The sequence below is a fragment of the Corythoichthys intestinalis genome, chromosome 4, assembly GCF_030265065.1.
Source record: "Corythoichthys intestinalis isolate RoL2023-P3 chromosome 4, ASM3026506v1, whole genome shotgun sequence".
NCBI classification, from domain to species: Eukaryota; Metazoa; Chordata; class Actinopteri; order Syngnathiformes; family Syngnathidae; genus Corythoichthys; species Corythoichthys intestinalis.
The window spans coordinates 52580542-52604513 of NC_080398.1; the positions used below are offsets into that span (position 1 = coordinate 52580542).

At 39.7% G+C, this 23972-nt stretch overlaps 1 protein-coding gene across 4 annotated transcripts in view; it reads left to right on the forward strand.

Annotated features, from left to right (window-relative positions):
* The window catches only part of dop1a (DOP1 leucine zipper like protein A), a 52189-nt gene that overhangs the window by 4449 nt on the left and 23768 nt on the right, over positions 1-23972 (forward strand). For 2 of the 4 annotated variants that reach the window (XM_057834211.1, XM_057834209.1), the window contains 13 exons: positions 226-415; positions 782-880; positions 3831-3930; positions 7401-7510; positions 8151-8265; positions 8347-8467; positions 8562-8681; positions 9057-9174; positions 9943-9972; positions 14402-14659; positions 22169-22691; positions 23390-23673; positions 23749-23901. In XM_057834211.1, coding sequence (XP_057690194.1) covers positions 226-415; positions 782-880; positions 3831-3930; positions 7401-7510; positions 8151-8265; positions 8347-8467; positions 8562-8681; positions 9057-9174; positions 9943-9972; positions 14402-14659; positions 22169-22691; positions 23390-23673; positions 23749-23901 — 2221 coding nt within the window. The remainder of the gene's footprint in view (positions 1-225; positions 416-781; positions 881-3830; positions 3931-7400; positions 7511-8150; positions 8266-8346; positions 8468-8561; positions 8682-9056; positions 9175-9942; positions 9973-14401; positions 14660-22168; positions 22692-23389; positions 23674-23748; positions 23902-23972) is intronic. The other 2 variants (XM_057834212.1, XM_057834213.1) reach the window with 2 other exon arrangements.

Sequence of the window (23972 nt, forward strand, 5' to 3'; positions counted from 1 at the left end):
AAGGAAGACCATTACATGATTACTGATCATTGGACTGCGCAGGTACTTGGCATCAGCACATTTGTGGATTCATTTTCAGAAAACAGAGCAGTTAGGTGAAAATGGATGATTTTTCACGGGACACTAGACACTATGCCACGGCGCAGTAGTGTGTCGCAGCACAGTGGTTGAAAACACTGCTTTATATGACAGTTCATTATACTAAGCACTGCATGTTTTTTTCAGAACCAACAACCTTTTGGAGAAAGTGGCAGCAGCAGTGGAGCAGTCGGCATTCTACAGTGCCTTATGGGGCAGCATCTTGACCAGCCCGGCTGTGCGTCTCCCGGGGGTTTCCTTTGTTCTGCTGCACCTCAACCGCAAGCTCTCCATGGAGGACCAGCTCTATGTCATGGGCAGTGACATCGAGCTTATGGTGTGGACTCATTTGATGAGAGCAAGCTTTTATTTGTAACAACTTTGATTGCATTTAAAAAAAAGTCTGATGGACAGGTATTTTGAAACATTTAAGAGTGCGTTGTAGTATTCACTCTGTTCATCCTCATGTAGCCAGTATGTGATCAGTTGAAACTGAATATAGACATGAATGTCTTCCTCTACTATTAACATTTTCAAATACTGTAACAATACAGTACTGTGCCACACTGCCAAATAACCTTTTGCGAAAAAAAAAAGTTTAATCAAATCAGCGTTAGTGAGAAAATTTGTGGCAATCAATCAATTAGCAGATGATAAATCGTGCCTCTAATAATGTGCCAATGGGTCTGGTTTTTCTCATCAGGTGGAGGCTGTCAGTACATCAGTTCAGGATTCAAGTGTGTTAGTGCAGAGAAGCACTTTGGATTTGATCCTTTTCTGCTTCCCCTTCCACATGAGCCAGGTAAGTGGAACAGTTAGACATTAACAGTTAGTTAGTTAGTTATCTGGATGAAAACTCAGGAGCCATATTTATTAAGCGTACGACAGAAGTGTTTGCAAAACTTGTGTATAAACAACATGGATTTGTGCGTACATTTTTGCAGCGCTCTAAATGCTAACACAAAAAAAATGGTAGATGAGTGAAAGGACAGTGCTTTTAAATGGACATGACAAAGAGAACACAAGTTCACAGTTACGCTTAAGATGGCATACATTACCTGTTGCGCTTATTAAAATTATTTTTAAAAAATTGTGTTTAATAATTGATTAGACAATTTGAATGATTGTTGTAACATGTAATAAAAGGCGGCAGTAAAAGGACAACGTGAAAACTTTAACTACACACGCCATGGCTAATATAGCATTATTGAAGAATTCAGAGACCTGCGTGCAATTTATGACAGTACATTTTCAAAGAGTGTGCTCATCTGTTTAGTCCATAGCGATGCCCCCCTTCCGTCTTTCAACTCTCGGAAGTGTTTGAAAATGCCTGCAGTACCCAACATTGGCTACAGGGTTTCACGAGGACGCAGTTTACATTGACACTCCATTCTAAACTGCCTGACATCACCATCGAAATAAACCTTTTTAAAGCTTGGTTCAAACTTTGAATTTGGACCGTATGACAAAATAAATGCTATATGGCGGGTGATTTTTTTTTTTTTGCACCACAATTGTTAAGACATATTCTATATCGACAAAAATTAATGAGGGGGCCGGGGTCACTTACGTTTGCGGGATCTCTCTGAATCTTTACTAGTTGGGCTACACGAACGTAGAGGAAAACACGATGGTTGTCATGGCGGCGGCCTGACCAGTAAAAAGCGAGATTAAAACGGGAACATGCAAATGCTGTGGGTGCTGTTACCTCCACTTTGTCCAGTTGTTCTTTAGTCTATGGTCAAGAATAAAGAGTGCCTTCTTACCAGTTACCACAACCTGGTAGGGCTGTAACGATACAAAAATTGACAATACGATTCATATCACGTTTATTGACCCATGATTCGATACATAAAACATTTTTTTGTTTTTTTATTGCAAAGAATATTTTACTTGAATTACTTTAATACTCACATTTTATGGAACAAATCACCTTAAAATGTAACATTAATATGTAAAATGAATGAAAGAATAAAATTAAAAAATAAAATAAGACAAATATAACAATTCTCTATCCCCCTCCTCAAAAATAATTATAATAATGCTTAGAACCCCTGGCTGGATGGACGTTCTTGTTGCTACCCCTGTCTCATCTGGCTAGATGGACCTCTTCTTGTTCCTTTTTTACTCCACTGTATCTTTACGGACTGTAACGTCGCCTGCTAATTCCCATTAGCAGTCCTGGGGTTTTCTGTCTATCCGTCCTGGGAGTGGATCTCTCCTGACTGTGGTACTCCCCAAGGTTTCTCATTTTCTCCCAAAGACTCTGGAGTTTTTCCTTACCGACATGGAGGGTCTAAGGAAGGGGGATACCCAGGACTTGAATTTATTTAGTCATCTTTGTTGCTTCATTTGCTGTTTGTGATTGTGTATCATATTGCCTCTGCAAAGCCCTTTGAGACAACGTTGTTGTGATCCAGGGCTATACAATTGAATTGAATTGAATATGTGTGTGGGGGTGCTTTTAGCTAAAATTGAAGTGAAAAAAACAAAGCAAGTACTTACTACATCAAAACAGTGCAACTTTTCGTGAAATTATACCGGTAAGTAATATAAATTGACCATAGCATCCTGTCTATTAGCCTTCCTCTTTGTGCACCAACAACAACATAACTCCATTTATAGCAGCACACAAATGCAAACAGCGCACATACACACACACACACACACACACCACCACACAGCTTAGCCGCTTAGCTTACTTTGCTTAATTCTACAGCACTTTTGAAACAGGTCTCAAATTAAAGCGGCATTTCTTTCAGTAAAAGACAAGAAAAATAAAGTACCCTTGACTTCGGGATGCTCCAGTTGAGCAGCAAAAGCTTCGCCGGTGTGTGTGATCCCTTGAATTCATTCGCATGAAGTAATGCGCTTTCCAGTCGGCCGTCAAGCTAAGCAGGGAAAGTCTGGAGACTTGGCTGCTCCAGACGTTGGTTGAAAAGATTATGGCCCCTGCCTTCTCCAGCTTTTCTAAAACATGTTTCGTTACTATAATTTTTAGTGCAGGATAGTCGTCTCCTTAATGTATTTGCGACTTGGGACCTTATACTTAGGTACTGCGTGAGCCATAAAAAGCAGGATTCCCACACTTCCAATGAAGGCACGGGGCAGGTTACAGACAAGTCATTTCGGTGATTTTTTCGGACATTTGTCTTGCTGCTTCACTCTTCTCGTCCCACTGCCCAGGGTTGGTTGCTTCAGTCCGTTTTCAGCCATTGTACTCGACGCTGAAATATTACGAAACGCCGACATTTTCTTCTCCTACTTAGTTTGTTCTTCCTCCATATGAAAAAGCTTCCCCGGCATTGGTTAAGAGCAACTATCGGCTCGCTCTCATTGGTCTGGAGCAGGTCAATAGCGATAGCTGATTGGCATGCAAAGTAATCACGTGTGATCACACAACACAGAGTGTGTAGTGAGTGTCAGAAAAAAAAAGGATGCGTTCAGTGTTACCGGACCGGTAAATGGTATCGACGCCCTGTTTGTTGATACTCGCCGGTACCGATACCACAATTTCGGGCTGGATCGCCCCCCCCCCCCCCCCCGGCGATATTGGGATCTGTTTCGGTGCATCAGTAGTTGTGATAGTCCTCGATGACGTTACATCTGAATACCAAATCAGAGCAAATTCAGAGGCAATGTGACCAGAGATGTTAACTTTTTTTGTCTTCGAAACGCAGCTATGATAAAGTGATTTCTTGCTTATATGATATAATGTATATGACAAATTTGCTTTGTTCTGCTCTGCTCAGGCTACCCGCCCTGACATGATACGGATCCTGTCAGCTGCTTTGCATGTGGTTTTGAGAAGAGACATGTCCCTGAACCGCAGACTCTACGCATGGCTGCTGGGTACGAATTGCACAAAAAATTACTATCCAATATAACAGGTTAACACTCCTTGTGCTTGAATATCAAGCGTAGACACACTGTTTAATGTAAACCCAAGACAATATGTTCAAAGAATATTTATTACCAAACAGTTTACATTGTTAATGTAAGCCAAAAGCTTTTGACGTGAAAAAATGCTGACTCTGTGTTTGAATAGGCACATTTCAGGAAAGCCAATTTCTTATATTCACACATACAGTATGCACATTCACTTCTTTCCAATTTTAAGAAACATAAATGTCGTTGTGAAGCTGTAATAATAACATTGTTTTCTTTCGTTTGCAACTCACTTTGGATAAAAATTCTGGTAAGTGTCTGTATCACTGTGGATATTTATTTTTTTAAAAATATATGCATTGTTTTATTTATTTTCAAATTCTACCCAAAGAACTTGTACCTTTAACACAGTCCAACAGGACAGCCAGGTCTATAAAACTGGGCTTATTGACGCAGTTCTCATGCTTTTGGCACAAATCAAAAGAGTGATGGCCAAATAAATCTTCTTGAAGCAATTAAGCTTTGTAGCCTATCGATTTGCACATGGCTCAAAGCTTCATGGTGGTTCATTGGCTGTATGGCGCCATAAAATAGTTTTCAAGCTAAAGAGATCAACAGTGTTATGAATTTTATGGCCATTGGTTTAAGAAATGATATGAATGTGCTTGTGTTACTATATGAACAAAATGCAACAAGTGCTATAAGAATAATTTGTTACTCATTCCCATTTAGAAATACTAGCTTCCCCAAAGTGTCCGGCTTTAAATAATATTTTAATAGTATCGTGTACATGCATACATTTCTTTCATCTAAGTGGCAAGTGTGTGGGGGGGGGGGCTGCCGTAGTATATACTAGTACAATGTATGTATGTATTTCATCCAATGATTAAAATGACAGATGTTCGGGACTCTGGCAAGATCAAACGCATTCATCTGTCAATCATCTTTAACTTTAATAAACAACTCCATTGCATGTGCACTGAGCCTGAACGATATATCGTTTAAACATCGCCATCGCGATGTGCGTGTGCGCAATAGTCCCATCGCAAGCACGTGCGATAGTTTTTCTTTTTTTTTTGATCCACATACGCCTCACTTTCTGGTCTGTGCACAGCCTCCTACCCTCCCTCTCCCCGCCTTTTGATCCTCTCAGTCACTGCGGCACAAGGATGGCTTTGATCTGGCCAAAGAAGCAGACTTCACACGGGCATCTGTCAATCATCGTTTAACTTGTTAAACAGTTGCAAGGAAGCCGCGCTGGAATGAATGTGTGTACTGTGGGTACGTTGGAGACATTTAAATGCCAGAAGTGATCATGAGGAGTTTGAAATTTCTACATGTCACTTCAACGGTCACAGCTAAAGTAGATAAACGGAAGCATTTAATAAAGCCAAGCATTTATCTGCTACAGTACTTTATTCTTGTTCAAAAATGATTTGGTTGGACAGATATGTTTAAAACTTATCATAATTATGACATTTGAAGTGCTTAAAAACCATTTATTTATATACATTTTTTAAATCACTTTGGGGGGAAAAGTGAGAAAAAAACATGTCTTATATGTATCTCTTTCCAATGCTAAATCTGAATAAATACATTCGGCACAAATTTTGTAATTACAGAGGTCAGACGCTTTCTGTAGTTCTTCACCAGGTTTTCACATATGGAGACAGGGATTTTGGCCCATTCCTCCACACAAATCTTCTCTAAATCTATCATGTTTCGGGGCTGTCGTTGAGAAAAACAGTTTCAGCTCCATCCAAAGATTTTCTATTGAATTGAGGTCTGGAGACTGGCCAGGCCACTCCAGAACCTTGATCTGCTTTTTACGCAGCCACTCCTTGGTCAGCTTGGCTGTGTGCTTCAGATCATTGTCATGTTGGAAGATTAAGACTCATCTTCAAGTCTCTGACCGAGGAAAGGAGGTTGTGGCTCAAAATCTGACGATACATTTCAACATTCATACTCTGCTTTATACAGTACAGTCGTCCAGTCCCCTTTGACGAAAAGCAGCGCCAAAGGATGAGGTTTCCTCCCCCATACTTCACAGTGGGGATAGTGTTCTCGGGATTGTACTCATGCTTCTTTTTCCTCCACACACGACGAGTAACGTTTGTGCCAAAAAGTTCTACTTTGGTCTCTTCTGACCACATGACTTTCTCCCATGACCCCTCTGCATCATTCACATGGTCCCTGGCAAACTTCAGACGGGCCTTCACGTGTACTGGCTTCAACATGGGAACCTTCTGAGCGAAACAAGATTTTAAACCATTGCACCGTAGTGTTCTACTGACAGTACCCTTTGAAACTGTGCATCCTGCTGTCTTCGGGTCATTGACCAGCTCCTGCCGTGTAGTTCTAGGCTGAGCCCTCACTTTTCTCATCATGAGCGATGCCCCATGAGGAGAGGTTTTACATGGATGTTTAGCCTTTTTCATTTTCCAACAATGTTGCAACTGTTGATTTATTCTCAGCAAGCTGTTTTCCAATTATCCCATAGCCTTTTCCAGCTTGGTGGAGCGCAACATTTTTTTTCCTCTGGTGTCTTTCGAAAGCTCTCTGGTCTTGCCCATGGTAACAGTTGGATTATGACTGACTGTGGGGTGCATAGGTGACAATATTGAGCTCAAACAGGTGGTGGGTGGGTGGTTGGTTACTCAGGGGTAAAGATGGACTTTTTTAAGGTAGACTGACAACTCTTTGAGTGTCATAATTATTGCTGATTCTCAAGAATAGAAATACTTATGAACCCCAGTAAATTACAAATAAATTATTTAGAAAGTCATATAATGTGATTTCTGGATTTTTATTAGATTATGTCTCTATGAGTAGAAATGCATCTATGATTGAAATTTCAGACCCCTACCTATTTTCTAAGTGGGTGAAGCTGCAAAACCACAAGGGGTGCAAATACTTCTGCTCATTATAACACTGCATATTTTTACTTTTTATCCACATTATTTTGCATTTGACAGGTTTTATCTTATTGTTTGCTAGGCAAAAAACAAAACAATAATGTAGTTGTTTTTGTCAAATCAATGCAGAGAAAACAAAATTACTCATCTTCGTGTGACAAATGCATAAAAATCCATTGTATACATTGTTAGCAAATGCTTTGGTGTTTGAGAAAAATAATAAATCGAATTTCAAATCCATTGAGAAATAGTTGAGATGAGTTACAATTTACTTTTTAATACTGATGTATTACCTGCCTCCAATGTGAATGTCAATGTCAAACTTCCCAACATGGATCCCATGCAGGCACGTCTGTTAGCTACTTCAGCACACTGATGTATTCATAAAGTTGAGGCCAAAATTATTAGCCCCGCTCCTGAAATTAGACGACACTTTTGATGTCACCATGAAAAGGACCATAATGATGATTGTCAGAAATGCGCTTCCATTTCTTTTTAACTTCTTGTGGTTTTTTGTAGGTTTTGACAACAATGGGATGAAAACAGGCCCCCGCAGTGCTACACAGAGCAACCCTGAAGAGCACGCAAGCCACTATTTCAACACCTTCTCAAAAGACATGCTTGTTCAGGTGGGGCTTTTGCATTTGGATGCGGTATAGATCAAAGTAAATCTAACTGCAGAGAATTTGGGCATGTGTAAGTGTTGGGTGTGTAATAAGGGACGCCACTAATTTAGCCAGATATGTGTTTATGATCAGTTTTTTTTTTTTTTTTTAATGTATTATTTTTGCTATATTTTTTCCATCTCTTCAAAGGGCTCTACTCCAGCACTACACATCCTCATTGGGGATTTTGTATGTCATGCTTCATCCTGCTTCTTTACTGCCAGCCAATTCTTTGAAGTCCAATCCCTGTCTTTAAACCCCGTACTGCCATGTGCTTTGCTTTGTCACTCTTGGGGTTATGACACATAGAGGACAGATAAACTTAAAATTATTTTTGTTTTTGTCATTTGCTCATGTGCCATCTGTTCAGGGGTAGCTATTGGAACTTCATCCATTGGGACTAGGGTGGCACTAAAGGGACTTTTTTCCCCCCCAGGCAGTTTGCTATGTGGCAGACGGAGCGTGAAATACATGAGAAAAACAAAATGAGAGAAGGGGGTGGAGTATGTAAAAGTGGAATGTGTTATGCCAAATTTGAAGACAAAGCAGAGGGGTTTTCGGATTTGACAAATATATTTTTCTGTTACATTGCGTGTGTTTTCAGGCAATGGTGGGGATATTGCAAGGCAAAGCACGAGGTGGAGAAGAGGAAAGCATTCTAATGCACGACCTCAAGCCATTTCGCATCCTTATCAGTCTGCTTGATAAACCAGAGCTTGGTAATAATATGTTAATAACCCATTTAAGACAGTAGTCTAAATATTCTGCTTTTTTAGTGTCTTGTATACTTCTCTCCAAAGGGCCAGCAATCTTAGAGGACGTTCTAATCGAAGTGTTTCGTACACTGCACACACAGTGCAAAACAGAGTTGGACCTTCAAAACCAATGTTCTTTCCGCAAGGACCAAACACACCTTAGCAGGTTAGTCCAGGCAAGCGCTTCCCGTTTTGTCGTACTTTATCATATTTAAATTAATTGTATGACGCACATATGGGCCTTTTTAATTCCTGTCAAGCAAACTTCGAGAGAACAAGAAGACAGCAGAACTGATTAAAACAGCCAATCTCCTGTTCAACTCTTTCGAGCCATTCTACATGTGGGACTATATTGCTCGCTGGTTTGAAGAGTGCTGCAGGTTTCATTCATGTTTTTATTTTTGTGATGTTATCAAAGGTTACTCGAAATGATTTACTAGATCTTGTATCAATGACTCCTCCCAGACTTGCAATAATATGCAATCACCAGTAATTTTTTAATGTTAAAGGAAGTCCGGGTGTATTCTTTTGCATTAATTTAATAGATGCATGCTTAAATTTCTTTAAATATTAAATTGACCTATTGAACTAATCATTTTAATTTTAAAACTCTTCTTGTATGTTGACGGGCCTTTGAAAAAGAAAAGTTGTTTCTGCAATTTTGAGATATTTATATCAAAATTTACATCAAAATTACAATTTTGCAATAACTGCAATCCATCTAAGAGATATCAACATGGCTTCTACTTTTGCAGGAGAACACTGAATGTGCCAACAAATATTCTAAAGTATGCTGGGGGTTTATATACTCCAGAGCTCTCCTTAGTGGAGTTCTGTCAGCTAGTTGATTTCCTGTTGGATGTCGTTTCCTTGGTAAGTTTATTTGTGTTTTTTGTGGTTTCCTTTTGTCTTCATCATTATCCATCTTCCTCATCGTCATTTTATTCTTGCTGTAGTTGCAAATTAGAATCTGTTCTAAATTATTGTTTCATATGTTTATGCCCGGTATTACAGCACATGTATTACTTACTTACCGTACATTTGAATCTTGTTTTCTTGTTTTTGTACAGTTGTTAAGTTTTGTTTAATCACAGTCTGTATTTTTAACTGGTTTCATTTCCCTAAAAGAAGGTATTTTGTTTATTGGCTCTCTCCATGGTATTGCTTGTTTCCATGCATTGACATTCCCTTCTTTCTTTGCTCTGCCTGAGCTCTTAATCTATTTCTCACCCTCTCTCACATCCATTTGAGCTCATTCACGTCATTTATTGTGTTTACCAAGCTCCTCATTCTGAACAGACAATTTTTGGTCCGAGAATGTTACTGCCATTTTTAATGTCTATGCCTCCACTCCTGTTTCGCAGGTGTGCATCACCACACACAAGTGCAAAGATCCTTGTGTGACCACTTTCTAACCAACAAATATACATAGCAGATTTGTAAACTGATGCACAGTTTACAAATCTCCTTTAATGTACCAAATTTCCAATCCCAACAGTTTGGAAATCCTTGTTTATTTTACCCTGTCTTAAGAGTGTGTACATATGTTTTGGACTGGAAAAGAGAGGTGTGATTAGTGTGCTGTGGCCTGTGCTCCGCTTGCTCCTGTCTGTTCAAACTTTTTGCTCTTTCTCCCTGAAGCCTACTAGAAGCATGAGGGTAATCTGCCAGGTAAAGTACTGCCCTTTCCTGCTTTTTCACCTCATCTTGCTTCACTGAGGCTAACGATAGCATTCTTGCAAGATCCCACCAAAACATCCATTACTCCTCTATTCTTATCACACTTCAAGGGATAATTTATCAGTAATGGACTGATTATGCTAACTCCCAAATTAATGTAAAAAAAGAATCATCGAAAATAACAATGGCTTTAAAAATTCATTCCTTAAGTTTGGTGCGGATCTTGTTAAAATGTGTGTCAGGGCTTTCATAATTGCATGCAATTGCACGCTGTTGTCTTGCTCACATATTTTTTTAACGAAATATGGATAGAAACAGTATTGTCATTCATTACAATATTTACTTTTTTTTGCCCATTTTTTTCCAATGTAATGGCTGAGAAAAAATATTACAGTCCTGTATATTTAGGCTGCATCATCATTTTAATAATAGATCTATCTGTTCTCTTTTTGATTAATGGATGAATTGGGTTGATGATAACATTAGTCAATTAGGATCCTTTATTTGAAATAGGACATTATTTGAAATAGTGCGAAAAGGTTAAAATAAAAACTGATTTTACTGCTTTGGTACGTAACATGTCAGAAAGCAAGTACAAATGTTAATCCTTGTTTTCTCAAATTTAAAGCAATTTTTGTCAAAAAAAAAACAAAAAACAAACAAACAAAAAAAACAACGAATAATCTTTTTGTTTTCATGAAGAGTGGCAGAAACTGAAGAATATTTCATGTTGTTGAGGGGTTTAAATTCCGAGAGGATTTTGAACAATTCAGCGTGATTGATCAATCATTCGTTGCACCTTATCCCAAAACATTTAAACTCCCTGCACAAATAACAATCAGATATGAATAAAGAAGTAAATGCACATTGCATGTGAGAAAGTTGTAGTTTTTTAACGCATTGCAGACACATTATAAAATAACTCAGTTGATTTCATCCAAGTGAATCTGGAAAAACTAAAGCTGAAATATGTACATACAAAACAGTAGTTTTCCAATGCTGTCTTGACTATCAGCATGACACTGATGTTTTCATTCAACTTAAGCTACAATATGTTAAGACCAAGGACTGAGTTGTATGGTTAATTTTTGGGGGTCCTAGAAATGATTAGTTGTGAAGTATCGGTGTTCAGCATTACATACATTACATAACAAGGGGACTGTATATAACCATCTTCAAGAACTAATGAGTCCAATTGTGGGAGTACACTGCAAAAACACCACAGGCTTGCCAAGAAGCATTTCTATCTATCTAGTAAAAAATGATAGCACACTTTATGATACAATCCCTTTAAAAGTATCATTTCAGTAAGATATACAAGCATATTTTGAGACAATTTTTATGCGTGCTATTGGCAGATTTTGTTTAGTTGTTATGAGCAAAAGGTAACTTGTTTAAAAAAAAAAAAAAGCTCGTTTTTAAAATTGCGTTTTTTTTTCCAGTAAGGCACGACTACAAATAGTATTATGTCATGTATGTGTAAAGTTTTCTTTGTAGGATGCCTTCGCGAATAACACGAGGAGGTAGGGTGGCTTGCGACGACACAGGTTTATTGTGCATTAGCACCATTCGCGATAAGAAAGGGCAACATGTCACGTGGGAAACGAAAAATCTTTGCCATGAATCCACAAGTCAAGTACTGGACAGTGTGTTCAAAAAGTGGTTATTTTTTTTTTAACAAAACAAAGCATCATTCCTACAAGAACACAACAAAGAAAATTCTTCATATATTGTACTAACCATGAACTGCCAAGTGAATTAAATTTTCTTCCAATACCTTGCAACCTACCTGTGCATTTGCACGATTAGGGATAAGTGAGGGCAACATGTCACGTTGGCAACGAATAATCTAGAACAGGGGTGCCTAAGTCCAGTCCTCGAGAGCCCCTATCCAGCTTGTTTTCCATGTCTCCCTCCTTGAACACACCTGAATCAAATGATCAGCTCATCAGCAAGCTTTGCAGGAGCCTGAGAATGATCGTGATAATTTGAGTCAGGTGTGTTGGAGTAGGGAAAAATGGAAAACAAGCTGGATAGGGGCTCTCGAGGACTGGACTTGAGCACCCCTGATCTAGAATTATTGCATTGTGTTAGCACTTAGCAATACAGCACTGCAGAAATACTGCTCAGAGTGAAAACAAAGTAAGATATCCTACAACAAAACAACGGTGATATCAATCAGTGACACCATAGCTCTAACTACACGGAGCCAGTAAGCTTAAATTAATTTATTTCTCAATTGAATGAAAAAGGTTTTGCCCTCAGACATCTGCGACATGTTACCTTTGCAATGAATCTACGATTACTATTAGTGCATACTTTCCCATTACCATATGCAGCAAACACATTTGTAGTTACAGGACTCTGCCAAGAGATGGCACACTTTTTTTCCTTCACCCTTTGTAGTAACCCGATCGTGAAGGGCTACCAGATCGCGACGGATTGCTACTGCGCATGCACCAACTGACGCCATTTTCTCTCGAGTGATGACTGCAGATATAGATATGTACGTGATAGATTAAACATTATACTGTATATACTTTTTTCTTTCTTTTTTGGGGGGGGTGATAATGGTCTCTTAATGGTTTACTTGGGATTTGGGGAGAGGAAGACTGTTTAAATTGCACTGTTTAAATCCTTGAAAGACATTATGTTTATGTATAGATCACTATTAATCAAGATTTTCTACGTGCTGCGATGTTCCTAAGGTGATTTAGATTTCAAATTTAGACATATAAAAACATTATTATTCAACCCACATGCCAGGCCATTCGAAGAATAGTAAATTTATAGTCCGAATCTATCTTGTTTGTAAGCATAAAGACAACGAAGGTAGTGACATAGCGCAGTCACGTGAACAGCCGGTCGCAATTGGTTAGCCATACTGCGCAGGCGCTTCTTGTGTTTAAGGGCGGATTGTAAATGTTCTATATGTAAATATGTAAATGTTGTTAATGTTGTAACCTAATGTACAAAATGTGCAGCACTCATTCCTCCACCCTGACAATGTCAATTTGCCTTAATTTTCTGACTATAAGGCACACCTGACTATAAGCCACCATCCACCAAATTTGACACGAAAACTGCATTTGTTCATAGATAAGCCACACTGGACTATAAGCCGCAGCTATCCTCACTGTATTATGGGATATTTACACCCAAAGGTATTAACCATAAGTCATAAGATCAAATGAACCTCCATGAAGCGTTGAACCAATTAGCTGCAGAGCTTCAATCCTTCAAGAAGCTTCATTTGGCCGTCACTGCTCCCTTGGGGGAGACAATCAACTTCTGCTGCCAACTGCTGTCAACACTGTTGCGTCTAACATGCCTCCTAGCATGCATTGCAGCACTACAAATGTAATATCAATCAAAATTAATGTTCTTTGCTAATTATTTCCTTAGTTATTGTTCCAGTTGTTTCGTTAATTGCTAGTTATGGTATTCGGTATCACTTTATTTGACAGTGGTGCCATAAGACTGACATAAGATCATCATAATTATGACCTGACACTGCCATAAGCATTGATGAATGCTTATGACAGATCATAATTGTCATCCGGCAAATTATCTCACTTTTGAATGAATGTAAAAGATCCGAGCTGGACGTACATGGAGTTAGTGATATAATTTGCCGGATGACCTTTAATGACAACTGTCATAAACATTCATTAATGCCAATGATAGTGCCATGTCATAATTATGACGGTCTTATGGCAGTCTTATGAGCCGCTGTCAAATAAAGTATTACCTAATAACCCAAATAAATCCACAAATAAGCCGCACTGAAGTATAAGCCGCAGGATTCAAAATAAGGGGAAAAAAGTAGCAGCTTCTAGTCAGAAAATTACGGCCATACATACATACCTAACTGTCCTCCTCTCCTCTCACTTCAATTAAACCCTTCAGATAACATTCACGCTGTTAAAATTTAAACCCAAAATTTTATTGAAACATATACAGTATATAAACAAACTAGGTTTTCAGATATCAATAGCTTAACTAGCCGTTTTAGTTAGTCTTTGATAAGCTGTATGTAAGAAATAGTGTTTTTGTAAAAATGTACTAAGGCTTCAGAGTCCTATATTTGCATATGTGAGTATAGTTTGTTTGAGTTTATGTTCTACACGTGTACATTAAAACGGTTTCAACATTTGAAGGAATTCTATCTATGGGGTTATAATTGGATGGTTTAAAAAAATATATATCAACCCCCCCCCCCAAAAAAAAAGTGTTTTTTATTGTTTAATTTAAGACGTACATATCCATATCTGCCGTCATCGCTCACGAGAAAATGGCGTCAGTTTGCGCATGCCCAGTAGGAGTCCGTCGTAATCCGGTAGCCCATCACAATCGGGTAATGACACATATGATTGTTCAGTAAAGGCAAAATTGTTACATCTGTTGTCGCTTGTTGTAGGAGACGTACATCGAAATCCAAACAGAGCATCTTCCTCAACTCCTGCTGCGCATGGTGGCGGCATTGACCTCTCACCTGCAGACACTGGGGCTCGGAGAGCTCACACACTGCCTGCGTCTCTGCTCCAAGATCCTTAGCAAAGTACAGCCACCTTTAGTGTCCCCTCTTGCTCTGTCTTCAAGTCCCCAAGTCCAAATTCTTTCTAGCTCCTACGGAAATTCTTCAGAGTCCACACAAGATCAAATCAGTGATGATAGAGTGAGTACAATAACAGCATTCATTTATTTCACATGAATTGCAGATCATAAACATAAATGAGCTCATTCCAATCTTGTTCAACTCAAGTTTATTTTAACAGCCATAAATCATTATAAGATCCAAAAAGGCTTCACACACTCACAATTAACATTAAAATATTTAATTATACTGTATCAATAATTAATACAGTATTGATATATTAAAGACATTAATAATACTTAACTAGAAATAATATAACATTAAAATATTTGGCCATCTCTGATCATTTTCACTTTATAAATCAGTGGTTGTATGGATCAGCAATTTCAGTTAAATATATAGGCAGACAAACAGTAATTGTTGAGAATTAAAAAAAAAAAAGTAATATCTGTTGCAGAAGGTGTGCTATAAATAAACAAAAGAAGCCAGGTGCATCGATTTGTGCGCACAAACAGTAGAATTGCATCATTATTTATAGGCTCTTCTTTTTGCAAAACTAACAGCCTCTAAATGCTTTCTATAGCTTCCAATGAGTGTCTGGATTCTGATTGAATTTATTTTGAACCATTCTTCCTTACAAAACATCTTCAGTTCTGTCAGGTTTGATGTTTCCAAGCATGAACATCCCGCTTTAATAAATATTATAAAACAAATAGTACAGTACTGACAGAAAACATGGGTCTTCTGAGTATATATATACTCAACACCATGCTACATTTAATGTAAAAATGTGCATACACTGTTTCAGAAATATAAGTGTATATACATACAGGCATCTCCAAAAGTATTGGAACAGCAAGTCCAATTCGTTTGTTTTTGTTGTATACGGAGGACATTTGGATTTCAGATAAAAAGATGAATATGAAACAAAAGTTAACAATTCATGCTTTAGTTTCGTGGTTTTTACATCAAGATGTGTTAAACAGCCCATTAAGATGACCTTTTCCTTTAACCCGCCCACATTTCAAGTGAGCAAACGTATGGAACATCTAACTGATGGGTGAATCTAGTTGCCCAGGTGTTGCCTTGAAGATCAATTACAGAGACATTAAATTGTTCCTGTTTTTGGCTTTGGGTTCCACTTGTGAAAACTGCATTTTCTTTTAAGCAAACATGATGACCAGAGAGCTGTCTATGGGAGAAAAGTAATACATTTTTGAAGCTCAGAGGAGAGGGAAAATCGATCAAAGTTTTTGCACAACCATCTATATCGGTAGTTATACTTATATTTGTGTGTGGGTGTCTGCATATGTGTGTGTTTGTTCCCAATGGACCCCAAAACTGCTGGGCGGATATTGATGAAATTTTACACAGTTGTACTTTGTTTCTGGGAGTGTTCTTAGATGGGTTTATCTCTGTAGGCCTCCATTTAGTGTGGAAAATTAATTAAAAAATCCTCAAATTAGCATAGAAAATCCCAGATTGCAGAGGCGACAGTGCAGTCTTTTGGGCAAAAGACGTGTCTCTTGCGATTGCAATGTCGCAGTTGGCTTTCAAACTTTACGGTTTCATGTACAAATTTAAATGTGCTGTGATGATACGTTGTGGCTTTGAGTATTCCACAACAAGACGCTGGATCCAATCCCATCCCAATCCAATTCAATCCGGGGTCGGGTCGCGGGGGCAGCAGCTTTAGCAGGGAAACCCGCAGTTCTCCCCTCCGCAGCCACTTCAACCATCTGCCCCTCCGGCGGGATCCCAAGCATTCCGAGGCCAGCCAAGAGACAGTCTCTAGAGCGTGTTCTGGGTCGTCCCCCAGGGCCTTCCGCCGGTGGGACATCCTCGGAACACCTCTCCAGGAAGGCGTCCAGGAGGCATCCGAACCAGATGCCCAAGACACCTCAACTGGCTCCTTTCAATGCGGAGGAGTAGCGGCTTGACACCGAGTCCCTCTTGGATGACCGAGCTTCTCACCCTCTCTCTAAGGGAGAGCCCGGACACCCTGCAGAGGAAAATCATTTCGGCCGCTTTTATCCGTGATTTCGACCCACAGCTCGTGACCAAAGGTGACAGTAGGAACGTAGATCGACTGGGAAATCGAGAGCTTTGCCTTTCGGCTCAGCTCCTTCTTCACCACTACGGACTGCAGTGATGCAGACTCTGCACCGATCTGTCTCTCGATCTCCCGATCCCACCTACCCCCACTCGTGAACAAGACCCCAAGATACTTGAACTCCTCCACATGGTCTCGGATTTGGCTTGATGACGCAAACAGCACTACATCATCTGCAAAAAGCAGAGATGCAATGCAAAGGCCACCAAAATAGATCCCCTCAGTTCTTCGGCTTAGCCTAGAAAGACGCTGGATTTCAAAGAAATGTACAATTTCCCGCAGTATTTCTAAGGGATTCATTTCGACTGGATATTCATACTGTACACAGTGATGGAAAAGCAACTGCTCATTCACCCATTTATGGTGTACTTTTACTATTACTACATAACAGTTCCATCTCTAAGGAAAGTATGTTTTATCTGCCATTAGGTTGTATTGCGTTCACGTTAGACAAACCTGAGCAACGCCGGGCCATACTGCTAGTTAACATTCAACATTAACAACAGTACGACAATTTGGAATGTGTTGAAGACGAAACTACTGCTGTACTGAGCAACAAACGTCGAACGGGTCCGCACAGGGTAAAACTATCATTTGATGACAAAAACATTTATTTATTTATTTTTATTTATTTATGTATTTATTTTTCCCTTCAGGCATGACAAATCCAAACAAACATACAGCATTTATATGTTTTTACAATTAATTCAACCCGAAAAGAAAAGGCTGACGGGAGAAGCCGAAGCTTATTGAAACCATTATGAGAGCAGTGAAAGAAAACACATATTCCAGTAATAAAACATGTATTAAGAATCCAACCACAGGGGAACATGAAAATAAGAATTCATACGTATTTCTTTTCTACTAGCTTTTTTTCTGGCACCTTAGTGGCTTTGTACTGTATTTAAATCACAATTGACACACTTAGTTGTTACACCAATCACAACCCCTTATATAAATGAATATGGAATTAGTCCCATCTGCACTTTTCAGCTTCAAATTTTCTAGGTGCACTTTTTGCAGTGTTTTCTGGCAAAAAGCATTAAAATTCAAATCATTGAAACATACCTTAGTTGACTTTGCTTTTCACATTTGGGCATGGTCACTCTGGAGAAGTAAACAACATGAAGGGGCTTCATCTAACTCATGAAAGATTATAATTGATTAAAAATTATCCTCTAAATTGTTTAGATTCTTTTACACTATCTCGAAGCTCAACACGTTAGCACTGTTTAGTCACCAATTACTGTACAGTATTTGTTAGGTATATGTCTGCATGGTTTTGCGCAAGCTAAAGGCCTTGAAAAAAAGTGTTTTTTTTGTTGTTGTTTTTTTTTGTGGGCATAAAGAATTGTTAGTGCCAATGCCAGCCAATACTCATTAAAAAAAATGCCCCCCCCCCTTAGGTCCTCCCAAAATATGATAGAATTTCCATCACTGTGTTTTATTTCTGCTAGTCCAGTTTGAGATTGCTGACCCATTTCTCTTAATTTAGTTCCCTGCCAAAACGAACAAAAAACAACTAAATTAAGATAGTTGAAGCTGCATGTTTTGGGCTTTGATGATCATCCCTCCCATCCATATGACCGTGAGACAAAAGATATGAGTACATGTTGGCTTTCCCGGTCTTCCTGGTCCGTGCCAAGCAATTCTTGTTCTAAGTGAGAGCGAGTGCATTGTGGCATGATTTAAGGATTCCGTCAAGCTGTTCCATGTTCAGAGATGTTTGGGTTACATGAACTGATTCTAGACCGTAGGAGTTAAAAGAAAGATGACTTTTAACAAACAGCTGAGCCCAGCTCTCCTCTACTCTCTTTGGAAGTAGAAAAGAAAAAATACCCTGTACTTATCTCCAACAGAGTGGAAAACATGCCTCATACATCCAACAAATATTTTTTACTATTCCCTCCCCCACCCTGAGGAGCATATGGATGATATGCTACTGTACCTTGCCATCTGAGTCCAGGTTCCAAATATTCCCGGCTGACTCGATTGGGAAAAGTCCCAGGGCAGTTTTATCCACCAATCCATCCAGCCATTCTCTGTACGGCACTTACTCACTAGTGCCGCGGGTGTGCCTATCCCAGATGACTTTGGGTCAGAGGCGCGGTACATCCTTAACTGGTAACCAGCCATTTACAGTTTTAAGTCATTTAACAAAAAATAAAAATAGAAACAAAAATACTGTAATTGTTCCAACATGTTTCACTGTTCCTGGTGTACAGTGAGGAAAATAATTATTTGAACACCCTGCGAAGTTCTCCCACTTAGAAATGATGAGTGGGTTTGAAATTTTCATGGTAGGTACATGTCCACTATAAGAGACAATCAAAGAAAAAAAAATCCAGAAATCGCAGTGTATGATTTTTTAACAATTCATTTGTATTATACTACTGCAAATGAGTATTTGAACACCTGTCTTTTAGCTAGAATTGTGAGGCTCAAAGACCTGCTTATAACATTTAAAAAGTCCAACGAATAAGTGAAATGCAGATACACCTTTTGAGTCTGACTTTTGGACCTGTTTGAGGCGGTTAGCTGCATATAAACACCTGTCCACCCGATACAATCAGTAAGACTCCAATTACTAACATGGTCAAGACCAAAGAGCTGTCCAAAGACACTAGAGACAGAATTATAGACCTCTACAAGGCTGGAAAGGATTACAAGGCAAATGCCAAGCAGCTTAGTAATATAAGAGCCACAGTTGGAGCAATTATTAGAAAATGGAAGAAGCTAAATATGACTGTCAATCTCCCTCGGGACTCGGAGTTTCATGTAATTTTTACTTCGTAGGGTCTCAATGATCCTAAGAATGGTGAGGAATCAGCCAAGAACTATACTGGAGGAGCTGGTCAATGACCTGAAAGGAGCTCAGACCACCAGTTCCAAGGTTACTGTTGGTAATACACTAAAGCCCTTTTCACACACCTATCCAGGGAAATTCTCATGTAAGGTGACGCGGGATTTACTCGTGTCAGTGCTTTCACGCACAAAAACATGTCCCGAGAATGAAGCGGGTTGGCGCTTTCACAGACTTGACCCGTGGTGCCCACTGGCGCTCTCTGTGCGGGGAGGGCTGCAGACACGATTTTATAACCCAGATATTACATCATTTTTGGTCGGCATCGGCTTTCACAATGTTGGTCAAATCGTGTTTTGTTCCAGAGGGAGCGTTCCCAATGTCACTGCAGCCAGTTTAAGCTCAAGACTGTATGAAAGCTAGAGGTAAGATCGGGTATAAAAAATCCAGCCTGACCCGACCCGGGTCCGCAGGTATTAAAGCCCGACCCGGCCCGAGCCCGATTAATTAACCTGATTTGCAGGCCGATGTTTTATTTATAGGCCTGAGCCCGAAAACCCCCCGAAATTATTTTAGTTGTGAGGACTCAAGAGGAAAGGGAAGGGATGCGCCAGTCAGACATGGACAGAGCACTTCTTGCTGCTTGGGGAAAACGGACTGGTTGCGTTTTGTGTGATCACATTTGTGACGAAGCCTATGCATAAAAGCCTGTCTTTTGTCTTAATGTTTAATTAGTCCACATATTTTTATGATCATTATAAATGTATTTACACAATGAAAAAATGCTGGAAAAGTTTATTGAGTATAAATAAACAGATGCAGTTTTGCGGACTCGCAGAGGGGTAAGATTAAAAAGAGAGCGCATGGCAGGCTCTGGCTCAGCAATGACCATACAGCACCTTCTCTTTTTTATCCAAATAATTTATTTTATAACAAGTTTTCCTTACTTTTACATTCAAACATCATTTTAGTATACACATATAAATATATATTTATTTTAAAAAGCAAGAGAGAGAGAACCCCGACCTGAACGTAATAAATGACATTTTAATTTTGTTATGTTTTCAGTTTAATTTAGCTATTTCCAGCTTGCTATATTTATATTTGCAATGTTTGTTTGCCGCTTTTAGTCTTACTGCGAAGAGGGAGGAAGTGACCATTGGCCCGACGTGATAATTAAGTCATCAGCCATCGTTCTGTGACCCAGGAGTTTAACCCCTGCTTTCACGCACACTGCTTCCCGGGAAAGTCCTGGACATGATACTAGGACGCGACCCGTGAAATGTCTGCGTAATCGCCATGTCAGTCGACACACAACTGCTGCATGATTAAGTCCTGCGATATTCCCGGTGTTTTGGAGTATGTGAAAGGGGTTTAGGATGTCATGGTTTAAAATCCTGCGTGGAATGGATGGTTCCCATGCTTAAACCAGCACGTCCTTGCCCGTTTTAAGTTTGCCAATGACCATTTGAATGATCCAGGGGAGTCATAGTAGAAAGTCATGTGGTCATACGAGATGAAAAATGAACTTTTTGGTCTTAACTCCACTCATGTTGTTTGGAGGAAGAAGAACGATGAGTCCCATCCCAAGAACACCATCCCTTATTGTGAAGCATGAGGGTGGTAGCATCATGCTTTGGGGGTGTTATTCTGCACATGGGACTGGACGACTGCACGATATTAAGGAGAGGATGACCTGGGCCATGTATTGTGGGATTTTGGGCAATAACTTCCTTCCCTCAGTTAGAGCATTGAAAATGGGTCGTGACTGGGTCTTCCAACATGACAATGGCCTGAAGCAGACAGCCAGAAATACCAAGGAGTGGCTTCGTAAAAAGCATAATAAGGTTCTGGAGGGGCCTAGCCAGTCTCCAGACCTAAACGCAATAGAAAATCTTTGGAAGAAGCTCAAACTCTGTGTTTCTCAGTGACAGCCCGGAAACCTTGATTGATCTAGAGAAGATTTCTGTGGACCAGTGGTGCAAAATCCCTGCTGCAGTCAGTGCAAACCTGGCGAAAAGTTAAAGGAAACGTTTGACCTCGGTAATTGTAACTAAAGGCTACTGTACCAAAGATTAACATTGATTTTCTCAGGTGTTCAAATACTTGTTTGTAGCAGTGTATATATAATACAAATAAATTGTTTAAAAAAATCATGCACTGTGATTTCGGGATTTTTTTATTTATTTATTTTTTTTTAGATCGTCTCTCACAGTGGACAAGCACCTGCCATGAAAATTTCAAACCCTGGAGTTGCTCTTGAAACGGGTTTTTCAGTGACTGAAGAGTCAGTGATTCAATGATTCACTCCCTCTGACTGCCCACTGTCAAACTGTCCTTGGAGCAAGACGCTGAACCTTAAATCGCAGAATGGCAGCGCTTTGCCAACAGCACTCCCTGATGGTGTATGAATGTGTGCGTGAATTGGTGAATGTGGGCCAAGAAAATGGTGTGGGCACTGTAATGGTGTAGGTGCAAACATTCTACACCCATTAACCACCAATAGGAAAAAGATTTGTTGAATACATGTGAAAAAAAAAACAGGGCTTCAATATATTGTGCGTTTGTCATATTGTGAATTTCTGTTCCATGTACAGGTATCTATACTGCAACAGCGTAAATAATGAAAGATGGAACTGTAACAGTTTTCTTTTATGTTTTTGTCTTTCCTCAGATACTTCCTGTAGCTCTGGAAACACATGCAAGTGGGGAGGTGTTTAAAGATGTAGAAAATCAACCCAATCGCTCACCCAAAAGTGGCTTCGCAGACTTTATACAATACAATGAGAACGGTTCCGATACAGAACTACAGAATCACACTCACCCTCAGAAAACAGGCATTCGTTCCTCTGGCCCCTCTCAGCCTAAACCTGTGGACAAACCAGTCATGCAGTGCTGCTTGGAACACTTTCAACAATTTCTTTCTCGGTTGATTACCTTGTATATTACCTCAACTCAAGTAGACAAGGACAAGATGGACAGAGGCATGGGGGTACAATCATCCAGCCTTGTATTAGAGAGCCCCCAACATGGGCATGAAGACCAGACTGATTCATGCCCAGATCCTGTGATGGTGCAGAAAGAGTGTGTTTCTGCTTTTACTGCTGCCTGCCAACTGTTCTTAGAGTGTTCCAGTTTTCCAGTATACATTGCAGAGGGGAACCTGAAGGCCTCACCCACTCAAGAGCAAAAGTATGGTAAGCGTCATTACGTGTCTAATGAAACCTGGTGCACGGCTCTACTCAATAGTTGCAACCAGGGCTTTATTATTGACGCATTTCACTAGTTAAGTCAGGCGTGTTTTGTAAAAGTGAATGAGTGCTACCATGTCATATACGAGGGGCGTGGGACAGAAAATCCTGGGAGTTCTAGTTTTAAACTCACTTTATAGTTTTTAGTTTGTACATTATGGTAATAACTGATAAAATGGAGAATAACAGACTTGCTTTATAGTTTTTAGTTTGTACATTATGGTAATAACTGATAAAATGGAGAATAACAGACTTGGGCATCTCATAACATTTTAACAGTTATTCCAATAACTATAGCCTAAACAACACACCATAACTTGTTTACCAAACTCTCAATCTCACTACAAATCACTACCAAATCGGTTAAACTCCTAATCTTTATCAGATTTGAACAACTTCACCAACTCTAGTCTTGGTAAGGACACCAAAGCGCCCTTTTTGCGCCTGTCAGTCTGGGGGGGAAAAACACGTTTCACCTGAGTATGTCGTATGTCCATGAAAAAAAAAAAAGTTCATGAATGGTATCGTGTGTCTGATGTGTGTGTTAGCCAAAAAACATACAGTTGATTCGGGAAGACATGTCAACTTATGTAAAGAATGAAAGTAATTTTTTTTTTTTTTTTTTTTTTACTGTATATTGGCAGACGGCGAGCAGGGATGTCTGCCAGTGTGGCTGCAGACACTAATGGATGCCTCCTGTTTGGCAAGCAGCTTTTGTCTGCAAGGTGTAGCCATTTCTCTGCTAATGGACCTTGTAGGACTCACCCAGTCAGTGGCCATGGTGACTGCTGAGACGGTGGCATCCAGTGGAAGTTCCGAGTTTGCCCCGCCCATGAGTCCAAGCCAAGGTCGAGTGGCTGTTGTTATCCGGCCCCCACTCACTCAGGGAATTCTTAAGTACATTGCAAACAAGACCGATTTCTTCAAGGTAGTAATCACATTTGAGCTATCATTTGTCTGTCCCCACAATGTTCCCATGTCGCTTTAATTTGCATGTGCGTAGAATGTGGCTCTGATCTTGTGGGATCAATTGAGTGAAGGAACGCCACAGCACCATCAACGAAGTGTGGAGCTCTTCTATCAGCTCCACAACCTTGTACCTTCTTCCAGCATCTGTGAGGATGTGATCAGTCAGCAGCTCATGCACCGCGACAAGGTCAGTGTCCTGCAAGTCAGTTTCACGTAATTAAACACTGTGTCACTATGAAGACCATGCCTGAAGTAAAT